The 23,614-nt window shown below is 42.2% G+C and overlaps 1 protein-coding gene across 3 annotated transcripts; it reads right to left on the reverse strand.

The window, feature by feature from the left end:
• Window positions 1-3,554: 3,554 nt before the first annotated feature.
• FBXO33 (F-box protein 33) lies at window positions 3,555-23,395 on the reverse strand. Of its 3 annotated transcripts, none has more exons than XR_015702237.1 (5): window positions 22,672-23,395; window positions 15,893-16,003; window positions 9,654-10,339; window positions 6,242-6,486; window positions 5,408-5,543 (listed from the first exon to the last, which is right to left on the reverse strand). XR_015702237.1 is itself a non-coding variant. In XM_087747271.1 (4 exons), the coding sequence occupies exons 1-4, from the start codon at window positions 23,097-23,099 to the stop codon at window positions 5,272-5,274; spliced, it is 1,497 nt and encodes a 498-aa protein (XP_087603397.1). In that variant the 5' UTR covers window positions 23,100-23,183; the 3' UTR covers window positions 3,555-5,271. The 3 variants fall into 3 exon arrangements, 1 of the variants encoding a protein (XP_087603397.1); XR_015702236.1 differs by having other exon boundaries at window positions 6,242-6,489; XM_087747271.1 differs by lacking the exon at window positions 6,242-6,486 and having other exon boundaries at window positions 3,555-5,543; window positions 22,672-23,183.
• Between the last annotated feature and the right edge of the window lie 219 nt (window positions 23,396-23,614).

Genomic DNA, 23,614 nt, shown 5'->3' on the forward strand with positions numbered 1-23,614 from the left:
GCACGCTCATCCTAACACAGGGTACAAGGTAATTACAAGGGCAAGGCAAGGCAGAACCTCTTGTCTAGAACAAGCAGGGAAGCAAGTACACCCAATACCGTTAGCAAAAAAAGCAACAAAAGTGGTCAAGAACATGCTGCTGCACTGAACATTTAAAAAACCCAAGCAAACATACCATTTTAGACGTGGATTGCGTCCATGCACATTTTGTAATGGTTGCTAGGCTTCACAAAACAGCAGAATTAAAAAATACAAGAAAGAAGTGACAAACAGCAGCATTAATAATTCTGTGCCTATAAAAGCATTTGGCGTCGTCTCGTCCACCTCGTCGGGTTACTCTTTGCTTCTTCCCCTGCGGTAACGGCCATCGCAACAGGCGCGGCGCGCTGACCTGCAGCCAGGGCGCAGGCGTCTCCGCGCCGTGCTGGATCTGGCCAGAGCCTAGCTCCATTTTTACTGACTACTGTACAATCTAAACACTTCTGCTAGAAGCTGTTGGCTCTCCTGTCAGTTTAGCTTCAACTTGCAATCCATGTCGTTAATTAAAGCGGTGCAGTCATTTGGTGAGAGGCCCTTTAAGATAAATAAAGGAGGAAACTGTTTTTAGCGAGCCCCCCTGTGCAGCAGCAGCAGCCGCAGCAGCAGCTCAGCTGCCGTTCCCCCGCTCTCTGCAGGCACGCACACCCCCCGCGCCGTTTCAGCCTGTAATGTAAGTGCAGCCACCACACCCCATAATTAGAAACTACCAAAAAAAAAAAAAAAATCTCCAGCCTGCTTTTTTTGTAGGTGCTTAGGTCAAGTCTGCCAAGGGAGCAGCTCAGTACTTGTGCTCCTGCCATCATTTCCACATAGGCTTATTTCAGCTGCAGAACTCTCCCATGCCTCATTCGGGCAATTTCTTTATTCTCCTTTCTGCTAGTTTAGTCCTCAAAGGCCTTTAGATAAGCCTTTGTACTTGAGCTGTTCAAGGACTAATTTGACAACAGACATTTTAAAGCATCAGCCACATTAAATCCTTTTAACTGCTATTTAGCTTAATTAATTCAGCTGTTGCATCATTTTTAGCCAAGCGGTTGCTTTCGAAAGGCTCCGAGTTTGCCTGAAGGACTTCACCAGGATGCTAGACGGCACCATTCGGCGTTACCCTGGCCCTTGCTATCAGGCCTAGGAACAACCAGAACTGCCAACTATCAATTCGCCCCGTACACAGAACCAGTGGACAGCACCGAGCTCCTTCGTTTGATCATACCGCCACTGTAAGAACCCTTTTTTTCCCCCCCAACTCCCATTAAGGGTTGCAAACTACTTATAAATGTAACTAGATTTGCTGAACAAATACAGTATTTTCTCTGTGTGGGTTAAGTATTTGTTCTAGCTTGTAACTAAGTTAACTGTCTGCAAAAAGCCAATTCTTCCTCCACCAGAACAATCTACTCTATGCCCACAATGACATTGGAAGCTGCAGGCAAAACAAAAGTTTGCTGGACTAAGATCATGCAGGACAAGCGCGGATTAGATCATCCCGCAGAGAGAACAGAATGATTTCAGACTTCCCCCCCCCCCCAGTAATAGCGCAAAATTTTATTTGCGGACAAACAATTTAAAAACGAGCTCAGATTTATGCAATAGGAAGCAGGGTGTAGTAACCTGACAGATGTACGTAATGTTTAACCAAGAGTCGTCACACAAGTGCTTACGCGGGGAAGTCCCTGTCCCCCCCCGCAACAGAAACAGCAATCCAGTTCTAACAACTGAGGGCCCGTGGTCCGAGTTCCTGCTGCTAAATCTAGAACGCAGCAAGACTAACTTGACATCGCTGTCTCTTCCTTTAGGAAAAACAAAGAGAAACAAACACCAAAAAAATTTAAAACCCCATTTGGGATTATGCAAGCTCAAAGTAATTTCACAGAGTTTGGGAGGCCCCACTCCCTGCGCTTTCCCCATCAGGACCGTCTTAGTTTCCTAACACTTGGTTTCAAATTGTTTCAGCTTGAATCCTTTCATCCTGGTATCAGCAATTCAGATTATTATTGCTAAAAATACAAACAACAAAACGAACTTTGATTTATTTCTCGGACAATAAATCAGTCAATCAATCATCAGAGGTGTATCTGTCTACCTCCGACAGTGCTCAAGGTAAGGGTTTCACCACACACTCCGGCCTTGCTGGACTCCCTATAGCTGTAAAGTAAGAAAGATGATAGCAGTCTGTGCGTAGGAAGTACATCGTTGACTTCGCACCTGGAACACGGGCCGCGCCAGTGATCAGATTTCAGACCGTATGGAAAATCGATCCCGGAGCACTGACAACGGACAGCCGTCGATACAGCCTATTTTAAACACTATCACTGCAGTAAGTGGAAGGACTCCAGCTTAGTCAAGTGGCCTGGCTCTCCTGCTCCTTATCTTACCTTTCAAGATTAAGGTAATAAAAAACAAAGCAGAACATAGGTTAGACTAAAAAGAGAAACTCATTTATATAACAGAAAAGTAAACAATATACTTCCCAACTGCGTTAAGTAAGGCAGTTAGTTATCCATAGAAACACAGTAGTCCGCAGAGATAAAATTAACATCCTGCAACTCTGTTGAAACCAGAGGATGCAGCATTTTCTTCAGGAACTTGCACAGAAAAAGGCAGAAATCCCCATCACTTTAGGACCAAGTTTAAGGTCGAGATGATGCTGAACAACCCCTATCAGATTTAACTGCTACCTAAACCTCCCTCCTGAGGCCGAGCCCCGAGAGGCACTGAGACCAAGTCCCACGATTTCACTTTACTGGAATATGAAAAGCTGCGTTTGCCTTATCTTTATTACCCACAGCATCTCTTCAGTAAGTCGGTAAATGATCTTGCAGACCAAATCTAGAAGACCTAGGAGACCGCTTCAACACCAAGCGGCACGATTCTCACGCTTGGAAGCGGTTTGGACTACCATAAAATGAAGTTCAGAAGCTCAAATTAAATCCGTGCTCGGCACCCACACACTGAACAGCCACTCCGACAATTCTCACAGCGCAATCAGCCACTGCAGGGCACGGCCGCTCCTCAGCAGCTTACCAGACATTTGCAGTTTTCATTCAGAAGGCACAGCTACGTACTCTTGAGTACGGATAAAAGGTCAAACTGAAGCATTGCAGGTATTCATAATCTATTTAATAGTGGGACACCAAAGAAGTACTACACATTTTTCTTGAGCACATCAGATTTGGATTGAAGCAATTGCAATGGATGCAGGAATTTCTCAAAAATCGTCGTCTATATTCTACAATCCACAGTTTACTGTATCAGTCTAGTAAGTCATATCATGATATACCGTTTGCGCCAACTGGTCTGATAGCCTGATCTTTAGCAAAGCATCCTTCTCCTTCCTCCACCCCCCCAAATGTTGACAAAATTCAGCCAAATTAAAAAAATTACCGTACGACTTATTTTAGACTCTTTTGTTGACCTAAACACAATGGGAGCTACCAGTTATACACAGCTTATGAACGATGTTGCGTTTTAATTCTAAAAGTCTTCATGCTGATACAATAAAATATTTTATACAGCGATCAATTTTTAATGCTTTATTCATTGATTAAAAGAATATACATTTAACATAAACCATACAACATCAGTCATCAATTCAAACATTCAGCTGGTTTCCTTACATTTTCTGTCAGGATATTTTTTTTTTTATCTGATCACATTTATAAGATAAAATCTCACCACATCTGGCATATACACACACTGTGCCAGTGGATTCACTCTACTGATGTACATATAAAATCCGCATGGTATGTGCTCACTGGAGACAAAACAGCGCACACCTGTCAAAAGGTCATTTTAATATAAGATGGTAAAACCATTTGTAAAACACATATAAACTTTTTCCATAAATAGAATCATATCTGGACATCTGTTGCATAAATTGTGTTTTCCAAAGCTTACAATATAGCAGCCAGGTCTCAGCACTGCTGGGCACCCACGTTGGCCACTTACTTTATTATTGCAGACTGTCCTTTAAACATTAAATGCACAACATTCGTACCACTTAAAACTGGGGTCAGGTGGAAGTCTCACAGAGACCACGTCTGTACCGCGGTTGCCCTGAAACAGTTAAATCGGCTTTTAAAGCCTCTCAGATATAACAAGATTTTAAAACATACTTCATGGAATGTTCTTCATGCATCATTAGCAGCTCATACCTGTGATAGAACAAGCTTTGTATTTGTTTCCTTTCCTTCCTTTACATTCACTATTCACAGTGAAACAGGTGCATGTTTGTTAAGAGTTCTGAGGTTGCTGACTGAGCCACAGCACAGCTGTGTACCACAGGTCGAAATTCGACCTTATATATTACAATCTAGCAGTATCTGGCTGGCCAGAAGTTGGCCTGCCCCTGCCAGCATGTGGGCACTTCTTCGTTTTTAATCTATTCTTTGGCAGCTGACACAGGCGCTGACAGAGAAAATCCAGTGACTTGGTTGCTAGGGATTTCACGACTAATGTTTGTTTGCAGGTGTATACCTTTGTATTGAAGTCTTCGCTGTTAGTTTTTACCTCATCGGAGTGCACATTCTTGTTTTTTTCTTTTAAACTTCGGCCCAAAGCTAACTTTTAAGGAAGATGACAGAACATGAGCATAAACGAGGAGGAGTTTGCAAAGAATCCCAAAGACTACAGCTTATGGAGCGAACCTGTAAGTGCGGGTACCTGAAAAGCTACTGTTTTACACCGCCACTTAACAGCCAAGAAAAGCTGAGAATGGTAGTTAAGTCATGCTTCAGAATCTGCACGTGAAATAAAGCAAGGTGAGAGTCTTACAATGAACAGCCCTGGATAGACTTCTCTTCCTTTTAAGCCTATTAAGTAGCATGCTACCAGATTAAGCTCACAATGACAGCATGGAAATCCACTGGGCTATGGATATGGGTATTAAAAAGAGTTGGCTCCTGAGCACAGAACTCCGATATAATAGTAAAATCATTCAAAATGCAGTTACTCGATAAAAGTAAAGTTAGCCGGCAACCTCAGACAGCCTTTGGCTGTATCTCTGTAAGGTTTGGTAGACAAGTCCATTAACCGTGAAAACCCTAAACACTGCCACTTTCAGCTTCTAAACCAATACCCGACTACGTTCTTTGATCAAGAAGTAGAATACACATATATAATTCTATATAGCTAATACTGATTAAACACAGCACAAAAAGGGGTTAATTCACGCTACTGAAAAAACATAATAGGACCCTACTTGCATATGTAACCACAGGAATTGTAAATAAGGAGCTAAATGCCTTCACTGAAGCTTTGCATCTCTCTGTAAAAGTGACGGGTTGGCTCAGTGAAGACACTGAGCAGCTCTATGTCCATGACTGCGTGCCAAGGTCGACCCAATCCAAGAGATACTTGCTCAATGAGATTGTGTACTGGATCCACATCCTGATCAGCCAGTTCTCCTTGGTCAAAATCAATGCTTTCTTCTGTGACTTCGAGAACTTTCAGGTCAGAGCCACGAAGACGAGCGATTGCAATAAGATTGTGAGCCCAAACTGTGTAACCTAGGGGGGGGGGAAAAAAGAAAAGTTGCTCTGTCATTTTGCTACAAGGCATTTTTCTACTGCAGTACTTAATACCAGAGCATCTCAACATCCTTCCCAACCTATTTTTCTCATCTTCCATCTGGCAGAATCCCCCTACAGCATTTTTTTTTTTTTGGTTGCAAGTAGTAAAGCCCCATTTTATATTCCAAATAAGGAAGTATCAAAAATATTTCAGGTAGTTTGACCAAGCTTTTCTAGATCTCATTTTTTCACCATTTGTAGAAAAGTGGACTTCTTTACTCCAAGTTAAGTTATATCTACAGTTTCAAACCTCCTGTGATTTACTTCGTAGTATAAATAAATAGAATGAAAAAAAAGTGAGTAATCAATTATTTTAAGTGAATGTACAAAAGGACTGTTTTAAAACTGCGTTTGTGCTAGGAAAAAAAAAAAATACGAAGTTGGCTTTTGTTGCATTAGAGGTAGACTTAAAAAAACCAAACCAAAACAAAAAAACCCCAAACCAAACAAATAAAAAAACCTCAACACACAAACTAGAAGCCTCTCCAGGAAATAGCTCACACCAGTATTAAAAAAAATCCAAACTGCAAATATCTTGTTATTCTATCTGAGATTAAACATAATTACAAAGCTTCCCTCTCTTCCCATTAGTGTATACTGGCATCCCTCTTTAAAAACACCTACTCCCCAGTTACCTGTTAGCTTTCTGTACCCTGGCTAAGGCAAATGCTGAGCTCCTCCTTATTCAGATGCAAACCACAGATGATCTGGGAACTTCCCTTTTTGGGAGCTCTGCCAAGTCAGCCCTTCCACTGCAAAAGGAAAGGCTCATTTCTGCCTTCATCATCACTCTCACAGGTGCTAAGCCTCTTGGTGAGATGCCCACTTAGATTCCAAGTAAAGCTGCAGTCTGCACAGTATTTGAACTGGGAAAGTTAAGCTGCTGAGAGATAAAAACTAACTGTGGTTTGGTCTTCAACAACGCAGTTAACATGCTCTACATCATAATGTATCAAAATAAGACAGCTAGTTAAAGAATGAAGAAAACCGATGTCAAAGTAATAAAGAAAGGAGAATTTTTCATTCTGTTTTACTTTTTCTTACTGTTTGTCTCTAAGGTTTCCTGTAAGTATGCTGCTCAGGGTAGGTTTTCAACAAAGAAGCCTGCACACATCCGTATGCCTCTCTTCTGGTACATTAACCATTAGGAATGCATGAATTTCCACAATTTTCATCTGCTGATACCTCACCTCCAGCACAACTGTCCACAGAAGATGAAGCTGTCAATAAGGCTGTAGGACATTACACCCAATGGAACCCACCTGTCATCGTACCCACCTGTACGATGACACCCCCCTATATGAGGATTTGAAGGAGCTCACAACACCTTCCAGTCATCTTGATCATAAAGGAACTTACCAAAGAAATCCTTGACAGAAAGTGCAAGAATAAAGGGAACAACAACCGTGGTCAAGTCCCCTGTACCGTCCTTGTGGTTCAGGTACATGGCTTTTGCTAGAAGTTTTCACGGTCAGATCCTCTACGCTCTGGAACAACCATCTTATTCTCAACTTAATCTCATTTTAAATCAACTTTCCTTTCCAAAGTTTTGCCTGAAGTTTCTCAGTAACCTTCCAGCAGCCAAAAAGCCTCTGCCCAGCTAAGTACTGAGAGGCAACAGGGAATGATCACTTCACTACAAGTATCACAGAACAACAAATTCACCATGGGCACACCATAATTGGTTTTTCCTTGCTAGTAAAAATTTCAACTTTCATTTTGCTCGTGGACAGAATAAAACCGAGAATCTCCTAGGTAACACAACATGTTTACAAGACAAAGTCTTGAAAATCCACATGAAGTATCCTCTTGAGGAGGAGGGGGGGGGAGGGAAAAAAAAGCTTCAACCCCCATAGAAGGGCTGTGCTTTTTATTCACAGTGCCAGATCATACCACTCTGACTATCCCACTGTTCCCATGCCACCCCAAACGACCACACGCTCTTCACACCCTTCCTTCATTCTGCAAGAATGTATTTAATATCCTTCAATCAGCTTTCCTCTGCTCCTGAAGATGCTGCCTTGGTGGAAAGATGATATGACTTCCCACAAAAGACAAAAGAGAATCTCGAGGGACCCAAGGAAAAGAGTGTCCTTAGGGTATGTTTTCCCCCTCCTCTTTTGGTCAGTGACAAGTGGCAGCCAAAACTGTATGTAAATCAAAGCCTTTTTCAGAGCAAACGAATAGCAAAAGAGAGAAAACCAAAAATCCTGAGAAGTATTGGAAACTGAAGAATAACCACTTTAGGAGACAGGAGAAGAAACCTGAGCACTTACATAAAAGGCAAATTATGGAACCTTGAAGAAAACCACCATTTTTTCCTGAAGGAAGCTTGAGAGTATCATGAAGAATATGACAAGTGGAACCAGAAACCATTATTTGGTAGACCTCAGAAAATACAAGTGTGAGGCTAAGACACTGTACTGAAGCATCACAGCATTCTAGATCTTTCTTCCTAGTCACGTTCTTCTCATAGTTGCTACACTGGAAGAAAGATGCTTATGCTATAGTACCAGAGGAGTCATATTCACAGCTTAAAAAAAGATCAGGAGGCATTTATAAGCAGCTTAGCTAGGTTCTGCTGCAAGGAGGAGAGACAAGGAGGGGACAGAATCTGAATCCCAACATCAGAGCAAGGGTGATATTTGGCCATTCTCTCCCCAGGTATAGACAGCATCTCTCCAAACAAAGAAGATGCAGCAACAACCATTTGCTAGACAGAACTGTAGAAGGTGTTTGCTTTCCCAATGCTCAGGCTAATACCTTCTACTGAACAGACATGCACTGATATTAAATGATACTTACACTAGCTTATGTTCAGATATTTTACCATCTTTTTAAGTTTAGATAATATATTGGAGGACTTCCCTGTAGTAGGAGGATAATTGAAGGCAACACGTAATTTTTTTTTTTTTAAAAGGTCCTCAAACTTGTATCCAAATGTTAAAAGAAACTGCTAAAATCCAGATTTAGAGTGGTAAGGTCATGTGCCAGCACCCAAAATCTGTCAGACCTGGAAACCATAAAGGAAAAACAGCTGAACTGGTCCCGTCCCCCCCCATGATTTTTCAGTAGAGGACAGTGGAAAAGCTTTTTCTAGCAAATACAGCAGGATCTTCCGACTTCAGCCAACAGAAATCTGAACGTACAACCTTCACTGCTGAAGGTCCCTCCTGTTTGTGCTGAATGACTGGAGATTTACCCTCCCAAGCAGCCTCAGGAAATCAGCATTCATTCTTATGCAACACAATACAGAGTCATCACTTAACTCCTTCATGCATCGGCAAACTTGGTCTTCGTAAGCCGATTCCAGCACAAACAAAAAGAACTATTCTCAATTATTTCAGTTTCGGGTGCCTTAAAATTTGCCAAACAACTGTAACTTCTAGCAAGTACTGTACTGATGAGAGAGCTGAATACAAAAGCACACTTTTTTTTATTTGCAGTTATATGGCAAATAAATAGGTGGGATAAACCTTGCTCTGGTATTACTGGTGAAACCAATGCACTCAGCGAGGCAACCTCCTCCACGTTGTATTTTTCAGCTTTCATCTGCTGGCAAAGTCTTACCAAACAGGTAAAAGACTTCCTCCCCTCAGCCTTGGGGCACTTAATCCAAGTTATTTACAAACAGGAAGCAAAATCATCTAATCTTGCCAGCATATGAGCTCACAGTAAAACAGCAAACGTGTTCACGTTCATGTAACCAGCCACTTAGTAGAAACTGCACAGTGCAGACTGCTTTCAGGATAAGCCTCCTGGAATGCTCAGTTCTTAGTTATCCTCATTTCTGTGAGCAGTCTAATAAAATCATACATGACTTCTCAATAGAAATTAGGAAGCTACAAGTATGTTTAGAACTCATACACAATAAACACCTTCATATTTTCAAACATGAAAATACCAGTATAAGGTACAACAGCATATATAGCAACTGTGCAGCAGACTTTTGAACGCCACTCTACTAAAACACATTATGATCAGAAAGGCTGAAGTGTTTTAAGTATTTCAAAGTCACATCCTCTTCCCATGCTATGTATTACCTACCATGAACAGCTAGGAGAGACAGTCTTGTGCACCTCCAGGCTAATAAGACAAGTGGATCTTCATTCCGGTTGTCGCTAAGATCTGGGAAGCCAGACATATCTATCACATCATTCATTAGTATAAAGTGAGTGAGGAACTTGTCATACTGCCTGGATATGAGGTCAACAACAGCCCCTGAAACACAAGTGATGTAGCTGTCGAAGTGAATCCTCTCTAGGGGGATACTGGGCTTAAGAATCCTTAACATATCATCACTCTTGACATCAAAAGCCATTATATAGACCCGAAGATTAGTGCTGTTGCGAGTCAGCGCCTTCCAATTCTCATCTTCTGGCATACTGTCCAATGACTTGTGCATTATGGAAACACTGTGGACCAGGAGAGACAGTCGATGCAAAGGCACGTGGTTGCTGTCAGCCAGGACTCTTGCCATTTCAGCTGTAAAATCACAGAAATCCAAAGCGAGCGAACGCAGATTCACAAAGCGCTCCAATTCAACTGCAGTGATAAGAGTGGTATTACCAGGGATGTGGTTGTCCAATAAGCTCAGATGTTCCATGGTGTTGGCTATGGGGTTTGATAAGGAGGACAACGATGTGGGAGTTACTATTTGCAGCATAAACCCACAAGACAGCCATTTCAATTGCCTGCTATTGCCTAATATCTCTTCAAACAGCTGCTGGATTCTGCAAGTAAACAAAACAGACAATGATCCTATTAAACATGGTTTAGTCTTACCAATTGCATACCATTCTATTTTTTTTCTTTGAGAATTATTCTTCTTTCATTTATGGTCTTATTCTGCAGGAAGGTGCTATTATGACAGTTCTTGTGAACTACAAATGTTAGAAGCTGACTCTGCAGACCTCCCACAGCAATACAACCTTCACTGCACTTAAAAGGTTAAAACTGTAAACTATCTTGAGAAAAATTATGTACTTTGTCTTTCAAAAAACAGTGGCACGCTATGAACCTTCATTTCATGTATTTCTCAGCACGTATTTAACACCCTCCCACATACATTTTAAGGTTATGCAAATAAGAAAGCCTGCAATGCTTTTAAAACGTGGTTGTTTTTAAAAACAGCTTTTCATATTTGCTAACCTCTCCAGAACTGCAAACTCAATATGGAAAAAAAAAGTCGTTTTCAATGAAAGGTTGCAGAAACTTGACTTTGAACATAAGTTAGAATGATCTGAAACTACTTGCTTGACTTTGCTCATTAAAGGGTAAAGAACAAACATATATGAATATCTTTTAAATAATTTTGAATGTACAGCTAACTGGATTTTCAAGTGTCAACATGTTCAAGTTTTACCAAAACAACTTTGACCTGGTAACATTTCGATCTCAGATTATCAGTGCCAGATGATTCTGGCACTGCCAGAATCCTCATGCCATTTATTACGCTGTATGATTATTATGCACTTATTCTGATGCATCCCACCTCTCCTACCCCTTTATTTTTTTTAATGAAGGTATGTTCTTTAAGTTAGATATTTAATTCAGGAAGGCAACAGAAGTATTTTATGATAAGACTTTGAATACTAAATTCAAATAGTACAGTCAAACTCTACAAACTTTCTCCAAATAAATATTTTTCCAGTCTTCATCCCACAGCTGCTAAGGCCCCAAAGAGTCCTCCTGCCCAGACGGCAAAGTGTTCTTTGAGCATATACATTCTGGGACACCTGTGTGGATGAGAGTTTGACCTCAAACCCTGGTCAGCCAGAAGGAAAGATCAGCATTTAAGGGAAGCAGTTGAGCCAGGCTGTGACAGTTCCATGAAATGCCAAGAAATAAGATATAAACACCTCCAGTACAAAATTTGCAGAAATCTTTGTGCCTCAAATCAGGTAATGTTTTGCACAGAACACTTTTTCCTTTATTGTTATGAATATCTGTATATTTTATGCATCTAAGCAAAACAACGTTACAACGTTATTATTCTCATCCACGTATCTTTAATCGAGATAATGTCCAGATAAAATTAAAGGCTTATTGAGCCCACCATCCTGACTGACAGCAGAGAAACACAAACGCCTGAAGTGTGACAGAACAAGGAAAGCACATAGGGATATTTCTCAAATTATCTCCTCAGTTTCCAAAAACTTGTAACTCGGACCTCCTCAGCCAGAGGTGGCTTTCTGTATTTAGTAACCCTCAGGGACCTCACTTCTACAAATTTATCAAGTAAGCTTTTAGCAGCTGTAACATCCAATAATAAAGAACTCTGCAGTGCGATTCCCCCCTCTTCTTGCTTGCTCTGAACCTGTCACCTACTACCTTCGATGCCCCATAATCCTTCTGTTGCAAGAAAGTTAAAAGATCAATCCTTATTCATCCTCTCCCTCTGCAAATCCTTATTCATCCTCTCCCTTGCCTGCACGTGCTTTCTTCCTTCTCCTAAGAACGTACTGGGTTTGCAAGGCCTGACTTCTCTTTCTCAGTGGAAAAGTTAGTGCGGTTATTGTATTTATCTATTACACACCTCAGAATAGTTCCTAAGGTTTTGCCTAGTATAGTCATCACGTTTAAAGACTTCAGTTCTTCCAGATCTTCTCTGAATTTTTTTTTTTTTTTAAACTGAGGACTGGTAACTGTGACGCAAATTAAACGCAGTTTTAAACAACAGGTCAAGAGTCACAGATAGTGTAGTTTTGCTATTTTATTCCTAAATTCTTTTACAGTTCAGATGAGCCCTGTTTGATCCTGGCAATGTTTGTTTCATAATTATTCCTACCAATGCTTAAATTGAAGGCAGATTCTCTGACAACCCGCCAAAGAAAAAGGGTCTACCACACGAACCTCTCTGATTTCTTCCAATGAACAAAGACTCCTCCCTCCCCCCTCTCACCATACACACCTACGAAAGGTGCTGTCATGCTTGCAGCAACGGTACAGTTTATGTTGTGATAGTCCAAATAGCCAGTCTTAATAGTGCTTGCAATATTTTACAGAACAATTGAAAAGATGACAAATCAATATTGAGATGCTCAGTAGAATACTACCATCTATATACCTCACTGCACTAAAAATCTGTTTAAATTGTTTCCGATACGACTTAAACATCTAAGCTCAGACGAGTACTGTTCTAGTGCTCGCACAACTTAATGAAAAGAAACATGATACAGAACTCTGCAGCTGCAGGGTGGGTTTTCTTCCTCTTCCTTGTGGGAATCGCACTAAGTAACTTTTTAAAAGAGAGATACCGATTTAATGCTATCTACACATCAACATTTTAGTGCAAGCACCAAAGTATTTATACAAGTATTTAGATTTGTGCTGACAGTCTACCAACCCATAGGTCCTAAGAAAACTTTCCAGCCACCTTCCCGCAGTTCTTTGCCAATTTAATAAAAAGAGATCAAACATGTCAATAGAGAATATTTAATAGTGATCAGTTTTGCACTGTTTTTAATACCTGCTTTATATAAGGTCAGACAGGAAGCACAATACAAACCACATGCCATTAGTTTTAACATATTTCAAGTAAGTGTTTCAAACACCCTAACAGGGGTTTTTGCTCCCCTGCAAATTCTTATGTACATCCTATTTTTCACAAATAGACCGCATCTAACCGGAGTTTGCAAAAACAGTCTGAACTGTGTTCTAGAAATTTAGACACATTAAGTGAATTCTTGGGAATTAACACCTACTTTATTATCATATTAACTTTTACTTCAACTGCCTAGCCTGTAGCACAACATTTATCCTAACTTACACACAGTCATCTTAAAGCTCGCTTATAAACCTGAAGTTTAGTAAGTATAACACAAAATATAAGCAGAGCTCAGCACTTGCCGGAAACCAACATAACCTAGTGATGCCTCAACAAGTGTACTTAATCAGTCCCCACTGCTCCCTGTAAGCAGCAATTATGGGATGTTCACCATCAACCCGAAACCTACAAACGATCATACTGGAGCAAACTATTTAAAAAACAAAAAACTCAAAATAAATTACTTTCACAATTAGTGGCCCAAATGGCGCTTTCAGCCAGAGGACAGACCGAAGCCTGACTAGGCAGGCTGAGTTACTGCTGAAGCCCAAGCAACAGTCCTGACCAGTACCGAAGCACATCAATGGCCCTGGGCAGGAAACAAACATATTAATAAGGTCCATATGGAGCCTGTTCGTTTAATTAAATACTATCAATCAAAATGTTTTGTTTAATAACAGAGGCTGCTAAACTGGTTCTTTTGGAACCAAACTATCTGAACCACACGGATCAATCACGGGAAGCAGATTTCAGAAAGCCAAAATTTTAAACAATTACCCTTTGTTCAACTCAAGATAAATGTATTGTTTATGCTGAGCTTCCCAACAGTAATGAAATAAGTTGTAAAGAGAATTTTAGAAAATAAGCAGGGACACATACGCTATACAGAAAAAGAACAAGCATTAAAAACCCATGCTGATCACTGAAAAAGTACATTTTTGAAAACACAACCCAAAGCCTTAGTCTTAACCTGGGGGAGCGTTCTAATGGTTCTGTGCTAGCTGAGATTTTACCCACAGTCTGTTACACCCAGCTGAATGCCACAGACTTAAGGAAGCGTCACATTTTCTTCCCTGACTGCTTTAATTGCAGGAAGTTCCTGAAACAGCCAGTAAGGTTTATCACCATACGGGTTCCAAAAATCCGCAGCTACCAATAAGGCTGTCTCCAAAGGCTGCTCCATATCTTTCAGTGTTAGTTATTAGTATCCATGTTTTGCAACTTAACTGCTGCAAACCCCAAGTGCAAAAGACAAGACTAAGGAGCCATAAAGATTTAATTCCTGAAGTAAATCTGCTGCTAGTGCTGATGAACTTGACAACACTGAATAAAACACTGCCAGCTTTCCTTTCATTTAGAAAAAGACTAGCAAGTTTCAAATACATTGTTTTATTTTAGCAAAAAGCCCACCAAAACTGAACAGACAAAAAAGAGGTAGCATTTATTTGCTCAGTCCAAAACGTGCAGAAGTCAATATTCACCTAAAAGACTAACTTCAAATTAGATAATAAGCTTTGAATGGTTTATGGCTCTGAAATATACATACTTAAATTTTGTTATTTGTTTGAATAAATGTTTAACCATGCACTCAGCTGAGTAAATATCTGCTTAGATGGCTCTCTTCAAGCCCCTTGGCAAAGATTTGCTTATATATTTATGTTTTCACAACAGAGCATACGAAAAAAGGAGCTTTTACCAAATCAGCCTTTTACCTGCACTCAGCACTACAGGACATAGGTTAAATAGAATCCCAAAGCGCTCTAAGTTCTGCATTCTAAGCATAATGGATGACAAAGACACAGTATGTGACACACATCTGTATTTGCACTGTTTTGCAAATTTAAGTCAGGCCCAAGCATTTAGTTCAATGGTTGTGTTCACATACACACATTGATCTGGTAACATACCTGCACTAGTTCTAAAACGACTGTAAAAAATAATAGTAAAGGTCTAAAGTAGCTGTACTTATTCCACTCCCAAGCTCCTGGAAGAAAGATGTTTAAACTGACACAGATTAAAATGATGGTATTCAGGTTTTATCTATATGGAAAGTTTTAGCAGAACTGCTAAAACAGTTAACTTGGCATCACTTCCTCTGTGGTAATTTATTCCAGAAGTCAGTAGCTTTTTACACTGTATTTAACCTTTTCCAAAGAAGAACTAGCTATTCTGATTATAAGCATTCAAGGACTGTACCGTAATGTAGATCTGGCAAGCTAAAATACACCTCCAAACTAAACAAGCACATTGTGAGCTATGATCTTCCAGGAATTCTGCAAATACATAACCTAGTTTTGAGATGCAACTTGAAATAAGTTGATTGTGTTTATGTTCTCGTTTCAAGTTTACTTGCTACATCTCTTCAATTCTTGGGAAATACAACAGATTACTTCCTTTTCTAATTTTTTCATGTACAGCAATAATAGAGGTGCTGGTAACAACCCCCCATCCCTCCTCCCCTTTTGTACCACTAACATAATATTGTTTCTAGAACACAATGAAAAGAGGAAAGAAAGGATTCTCACCCTGCTGAGAAGGGAGAAAAAAAAAAGCCACAAACCAGACTACTTCAGGTAAATAGTAGGAACAGAAATCAACTCAATTTAAGAATTTAGATCCTCATCCTATTCAAAAACGTAAAGCTTTCTCAGTCATGTATTTCAGGCATGAAAATCCAGTGTTCTGTTATCTGTTTTTATTATTTTAATGTATTTGATCATTTACAAATATAACTTACTGCTTAATCTTCTTGCCATCAGGGTCAACCTTGCCGAGGTATGTATTTGATATACTTCCATGTTGCTGCAGAATGCTAATATCCCCGAAGAGACTTAACTTCTGGAGGTTCCTGTGAAATGACAAAATATAAAGGAATCTGTACACAAAATTAAAACACTGTGAGGAATCATTCTGGATAGGACAAACACAGGCAATAAGAACACCTTATTACATGGAACACATAGCCTGTTTTGGGAAACATCCTACTGAAACATCCTGGAATACAGGCACATATGGAACTACAGAAAATGAGACTGAAGTATAAAGGGGAAGAGGACTACACGAACTGCTGAATCCAGCTGTAAAAGCAAATGCCAGTTTTCAGTCACCACAGGAGTATTTTCAGCAGGCCAGTGCCATAAAGAAAACTTTTAGCAGTGCTTTCACGCACTTTTTAATCCTTGGAACATGTGTGTTAAGTGTCACAGATGAAAACATCAAACACCTACTCCTTTTAACATTTAACGCTGCGTTTAATGCCCAAGTAGAACGCAACCACAAACAACCTTGTCTGAGCACTTACGTATTGCAGCTGGGTTACAAACGGGAGCCCAAACTTGCCTCAATCGAGGCAACGCAAACCTCAGACAGGAAAATCAAAAGCTCCCCACACCCCGATCAGCGTCTAATTTCTGTTATACCAAAGTAGGGGAAGCTGTTCTAATATTTCCCATCAGTGACCAGAAGAGGATTAGTGGTCCACCATGACATATAATTTTAATTTTTAGAAGGGATACCTAAAAAGAAGTGAAAGAAGAACCTCTAAGTTTATGCTGGACATGACTCGGTGTGCTAGACAGTCCCTGGTACAGTTTATTTCTCCAACTTGCATCTTTTCTATTCCTAAAAAAGATCAAGCAAGAGACAGGAAAATGACTGCAGTTTTAGAGTAGCTGTGTGGCATTTACTTTTAAGATTTTTATTTTTTTAACTGACTAAGTTTCAGGTCAACGCTTTTTTATTTATACATGCTATAAATTAGATTTCCTCCTAACGTGCAAGGACTAGTCTGCACTCGATAATTAACATGGCAGAAACTCCAGTTTCATCACAAATGGATATATGAGTTAAATTCATCTTAAACAGTAGATGCCAATTAACCTGTGGCTGACAATTAAGTGAGTTACATAAATCCTTATTTCTGCTGGCTTACAAATAATATGCTAATATTTCAGATCAGCTTCGAGGAAAATGCAATACAATTACAATGCTCAAAGCGTAGGGAAGCTCTGGTGCCAGTTCACTAACCTCCACAGCATGAGCTGATATTCTACCAAGAAGCAGAGGGAGGGGGAGAAATATGAAGTAATCAAGTTTTACGTTTTTTGAGTAAGTATGAACTGCAGTCTCCAGTCAGTATCTACCGTAAGTCATAATTTACCTGTTTTGAAGCTCCTGTATTCAAGAACCGCACACTAGGTTCCTGAAATCTATCCACTGTTGCAACCTGCTACTTTTCTTCTACAGGTGAACACAACGTAATAGCAAGATCCACAAGCTTCATATTGAGTCAGACAACTACTAGAGCAAAACACATAGATTCTACAACTGTTTCAGAAATTCTAACAATTTAACATTTAGCCTTTTAAATGCAGGACTACTGTACTAAAGATACGTTAATATAAACTGAGCCCTGACCACATGCTCAATATTCTATAAATGTGACTAAGACAATGCCTGATCATACTGAAGAATAAGCTTGGCAGGGAAATCTGAAGACACTGGCACCACCACCGAGTATTTTGGGCTCTTCCTTCCTCAAAAGCTGTTAGAGATAGTCTGGTATGACAGGGAAAGCAGCAGAAATCTCCACCTGGTGTGAAAGGCAGTGTTCAGAGCCAATGCTATAATTAAGCTTTTATCTTCTGATCTCAGTGACTTAATTCTGAGACCTAAGAGACAAAATGCAATCTTCAGAACGATTTTGAATCACCTGCGTATTCACATCACACGCAAGTCTTGTTTTGTGCTCCTCATACCCGCAATGAATGCTACTGTAGGCAGCTATTAATTTTAGAGCCGCCGAACTACAGGACACATGAAACAGTATTTACGAGTATCCCACACGTTTTTACTACATCTATCTGACTACCATTTCATACGCTACAGAGACGCATGGAAAAGTTCTCCGCCTCAAAACTTAAGCAATGAAAACATCCAATTATTTTTCCAGTCACAGCACAGTTATTACCATCAACAAATGTGATCACAGTTCAACACAAATATCAGATTTTTGCTACTATTTGCAGTGTCATATAACGTCTGTGGCATTCAGCTCACATCTTTATTTCAGAGAGTCAGTAAAGTGATTGCCATTTAAATGAAGTTATTTAGAAGTTAATTGTCATCTTTTGCTAAAAGTCATAATGGCATCTTAATCCTATGTAGTACCCATACACACACAGCTGGGGAAGAACATGTGTTTTGGGGGGGATTTCTAAACCATTTATTTTCCACTAGCTCAAAAAGCATACTAAAAGTAATAAGCTTATTACTAGGCTCCATCTTCAGTTTTGGTTGGTCTTTTTGAACACCCAATGGAAAAAGAACAAAATGGCCTTGCTTACGTTCAACATGAGCAACGTGATAAGGCACATATTGTATTATTATACTAGTTTTTGCCAGTTTCAGCTGCCTGCTCAGACCAATAGAAGAGAGTCATTAAAAAACCTCAAATACAGATGCAGTCTACCGCTTTGAGCGATTCACCAATTTTTGGCAACTCCAAGATAGATACCATACTTCACCAAGATACCACACTTTTACTATAACCTGCATTTTTGTTTCCACAGCAAAGATCAAACAAGTCATACAAATTAACGTACGGCAAAGGAAAGGGTGGGGTGAGGGAATCACTACCTTCCTATCTTCCTTTGTAAGCAGCTAGAGGAGAGACCATACTTTGGGATTTCAGAGTTACGTAAAAGAACACAGAATTTTCCTACTGAATGATCAGCAGTTGCTTATTAGCTGCTGAATGCACTGAAATGACTCACAGAAAGTTTGTCGCCCTCCCACCTGCCTTCCAGAACTTAGTTTTAGAAGATCAATTTGAGAAGGTGCAGATTACTAGGATCTCTTAAGTGCCACTAAGAAACAACTTGTCCCTCCTGATATTGTTACAGAACATTATGCCCACCCATCCTTTTTTTTTTTCCTTTATTAGGAAGTAGAACATCAACTGTTTAAACAATAATATACTTTGTTATTTTGCTTCATTTACTGTCATAAACATAACAGCTGATGGAAAAGTTACGGATCACTATAAACACTACTTTAGTACCTTTTAATTAAATAAATTACAGATTTTTAGAGCTCATCATGGTCCCAGCGCTTTTTAAGCAATATTTTGGGAGTAATATGCTGCCACCCACAAAATAAAGTTTATGGCGACTTGAGCTCTACCTCAAATATGCGACAGACCTGGAATGTACCTTTTTGGATGATAACTGGCTGCCAGCAGTAATACTTGTCAGAATATTATCAGTTGTTTTTAAACCAAGTTGCGGACAAGTAGTTATTTCCTTAATTCCATCAGAATTAGCAAAGGTCACTCCGAAATATTTTCCTAGAGACTTAACATGCAGATTTGCTTAGAAATTGGCAATTTTATGTTGTACAGAAAGCGTTTTTATTACCAAAAATACACATCATTCTCCTTTACCCAAGAGAGCATCTAAAAATTGCATTACTTTTAGTCATTACTTTTCTTAGGTCCTGCAGTATTGTAAGTCCTCAAGGAATTCTAGAGCCATCTAAAGAACATTTTTTTTCCCTGCAAGGAGGGGGGTGGTGGTGTGTTACTGTATTGTTTAATACTAGACTTAAAAGTCTACAACAAGATTACACAGTTAAGAAACAGCATACCATTTCACAAAAGTAGATTTCTTCCTCCCCAGTTCTGAAGTGTAAGATGGAAGTTCAAAGAACTTCTCTGCCAAAAAGCTATCAGGAGGGCTGACAGGAGTTATGAAAGAACCATCCTGTTTTAAACCTAATTCCAAAAGGAGCGCATTTACAGTCATTCAGCCACCATAGAAGTTAAAAACGCTGTTGTTTCTGTTATTTTGGAAATTGCAATAGCTATCCCATGTACAATGGCATATGGCAAACACAAGAAGGAATTGGTAATTATCCTTGAGTTACAGATGAACAAGCAGAAGCAGAGAAAGTGACTGGACTGTGGTCATTCCTTAGACAAAACTAGGCATCAGGCAGGTGACAAAGCCTCCAGTTCAGACATGCGGTCACAGTAAGAACTAAGCAGCAATTTGACATATGTTAATGCTCTTCCCACCTCATTTCAGTCTCAAAACTCTACTTAGTAAAGAGCTAAAAACCAACATTCTACATGCAAACCAATCAGTTATCGGTAGTTACCTTGCAAGCAAAAAAAAATACATCAAAATAAACTAAAAACCTTGTCTGTCCAAGGGAAAAAAGGAATCTAGTCAGGAAGTAAATCTGAATAAAAAGTCAAGTGTTTAATGTAAATCCCCCCCCCCCATTTTTTAAAAATGCTCATTAAAAAAAAAGCCTGCCTTAATAAGCAGGTACCCTGTGTTCCCCAGTCATACATTATTCATTTCAAAACAAGAGAGCAGCATGCAAATTATTTGAAGACGGCAAAAAAGCACAGTAATGCAAAATCCTGTCAAAGTTGGTAACTTTTCACCTCTGGCTTACCGAAATTATACTAATCTACCAGAGAACAGGTACTGGAGAAACAACTACTTCTATGCAGTATTTTACTGCAGTCCTGAGCTACACCATGCATACAGAATCTGAAAAAAGAACTTTAGAAAGCAAGTGTCCTTGTACAAGTTTCAGACAAGGCCATGGAGAATGAATCTTTTTCAAACGCAAAAGTGTACCAAAAGCCTTCTCACAACACTTTTAATTTTGACAGCCTCATATTTTAGTGGGGGGAGGGCGGGGGGAAACATTCTAGTTTATCCAACGAAACCCCCAGGCAACATCTCCTGCAGATACTATTTATTTTAAGGTTCCAAGTCCACGTAGTGATATTTGTCTCAGATCAGATAATCACAAACATCGCTTCAACATTTTTTCCGCTTATGACATTAGCTGGATTTCCCAAAGATTCAACAGTTAAGTGAAAGCTCGTTAAAGGCAAGAGAAGACGGATCAAGACAGATGATCACGATTCGCACACTGAGGATTCAGAGGGCAAGAAATAAATTAAGATAAAGGTGAGCTGGGAGCAAGGAGCCGTTTTCAGAAGTCAGGTTTGTCACTCTCGGCCAGACCATCGCAGTTGCACCACAGGAAGTACCTGCTGGGCACAACAGAGCAGAGGAACTGAAAGCGAGACTTCACACACCACGTTTGCATTCATCTCAAACCGACGAGGAATTACATTTAAAGTTCGCTTGCTACAATTCAAAATAAAGACGCAAGGAAGGCCTCAAACTACTCTCTAATCCCTGGAATCAAAGAGGGGCAGTGACCAGACCACGACCGAGTTGCAGACAGTTTTCCAAAGGCCATCCACAAGGTTTAACTCATACTAAAGATGCTCTGAAATACTTGCCGCTTTTTTTTTTTCCCTTGATAGGTGAAGCTATACGCACACAGAGGGGAAATAATATTAACCATTTCCTATCCTAAAATCTGCATGGCTTTCCAAACATATCATAACCTAACTGGAATACCCTTGCTTTCCTGTCCTAGGTGCTGACTAGAGGCCATGTATTAGGATACCTGATTCTTATCTTTTTTTAAAAGATATTTATCTTGATCACACCCGCACACGGTAAAGAGAACGCAAGCATTTTCGTTTTACAGAACTCCAACCTGAGGAAATGATCTAACCAGCCAAAGTAAGTCTGTGAAAAAGCAGGATCTAAACGCATCTTAAATCCAAACCACAGGGAAAGATTGCTATCACTTAAATTCAATTTGGTCAAGAAAGTCCTACGACTGAAGTATTTTTTTTCAACAAACACACACAAAAGCCTCCTCCTAGTTAAAGCCGGGTCACATCTCAGTTTAGCAGGTAACACGAGAGCCGGCATGAAAGCTCAGCTTTTCAACGGCAAAACCCCTCATAGCTGGAAAGATGGAAGTATTTTATCGGGGCAGTACTCCGTCCCTCTCCCTCCAGAAAAACACCACTGCTGTAATTTTAACCCCCCTACTAATTTCTCATGACGTTAATTATTTTTTCAATCGTGCATAAGAGGTCTGAAGCCTATCTGTCGTAAGGCTTACGTTTTAAAGTGAGACAGGGGCCTTGCTAGGCACCAAATTCAAACTCCCCGCTGTCGCTTACTCCACTTGAGCGGCATTCCCCTGCCTTCGCAAGGACGAGGAGGTTTCCGTCACGGCAGCTACACCCGCTCCGCACACCGACCAGCCGCTGCCCGGCGAAGCGCCTGCCTTCGTGCTCTCCGTCAAACGGCGGAACAGGACAAACCCCAGGCAGCCCGCAGCGCCGCGCCGCCGCTCCTGCTCGGCTCGCAGCCGCCGCGCACGCACCGGTGGCCCAGCCCGGCCGCCCGGGTCCCTCCCCCGCCCGCGGCCCCGCAGCCGCAGCCCCGGCGGGACCCGGCCGGCGCGGGTCACCCACAGGCGCCGCTGCCGGCTTCGGGCGTCGCTGCCGCCCGCGGAAGCGGCCGGACCCCGGCCCCGGCGCCGGCCTGCCCCCGCCGCCTCCCTCGGGCTCCCGCCGGGCGAGGCGCGGCCCTCTCCCCCCCGCCGCCCCGGCGGCCGTACCTGTTGTTGCGGACGCTGCTCAGGACGCACAGCACCAGCTCCAGGTAGGTCCTCAGCAGGTCGAGCCAGCGCGGGCACAGCGGCGGCGCCTCCCCGTCGCCCGCCGCCGCGGCGCCCTCTCCCGCCGCCGCCGCCGCCGCCCCCCCTCCGCCGCTGGGGTAGTTGTCGGCGGCGAACTGTACGCGGAGCTCACGGACGAACCAGCCGCACTTGCGCATGAGGAACTCGAGGCGCGGGCGCTCGGCCGGCGAGACGCGGAGGCTGAGGCGGAGGCGCGGCCAGAGGGCCGGGTAGAAGAGGCACTCCCGCCAGTGCGAGCAGGCGGCCGAGGCCCGCAGCCGGTCGGGGCCCGCCAGGAAGGAGAAGATGTGGACCACCAGCTCGCTGGGCAGGGAGCCGGCGCCCACCGCCTCCCCGCACACCGACATGCCTGGCGCCGGCCCGAGCCCCGCTGCTGCTGCTGCGGCGGCGGCCACAGGCGGCGGCCCCGGCCCCGGCCTCGCCTCCGGCTCCTGCGACAAAAACAACAACATCAATGACAAGGCGGAGGGGGCGGGCGCCGGCCGGGACGCGGCTGCTGCCGGGACGCACCACCCGCGCCGCCGCCGGGGGGGACGAGGGGCGGAGCGGGCCCTACCACCGCCCGGCGCGGCGGGCAGGGGCGCGAGGGGGGAGAGGCGGGCCGGGCCCCCTCCCGCCCGGCGCCGCGTGGGCCCTACCACCCAGCCCGCAGGGGGGCGGGGATGAACGCGCCGCCGGCGCCGCGCTCTCTTCCTGCGGGGGGAGGAGGGCCGCCGCGGCGCAGGGAGGAGGAACTGCCCCGCGGGGGGAATGGAACGTGCCACCGGGAGAGCGGGAGGCGGAGCCAGCCCAACGGCCTCCGCCGGGGGCGTGGGCGCTTACCGCGTCCCTACCGGCAGCGGGGGCCGCCTCTGCCCCGCCG

This window comes from Nipponia nippon, unplaced genomic scaffold, assembly GCF_047370975.1.
Source record: "Nipponia nippon isolate SJK-2023a ecotype South Korea unplaced genomic scaffold, ASM4737097v1 scaffold_11, whole genome shotgun sequence".
In the NCBI taxonomy this organism is placed as follows: Eukaryota; Metazoa; Chordata; class Aves; order Pelecaniformes; family Threskiornithidae; genus Nipponia; species Nipponia nippon.

Coding starts and splice junctions, on each gene's coding strand:
- FBXO33 (XM_087747271.1), bottom strand. CDS start 23,099: ATGTCGGTGTGCGGGGAGGCGGTGGGCGCCGGCTCCCTGCCCAGCGAG. Junction 16,004..22,671: donor AGCAGCGTCCGCAACAACAG/GTACGGCCGCCG, acceptor GTCATTTCACAG/GAACCTCCAGAAGTTAAGTC. Junction 10,340..15,892: donor GATGGCAAGAAGATTAAGCA/GTAAGTTATATT, acceptor GTTTACTTGCAG/AATCCAGCAGCTGTTTGAAG.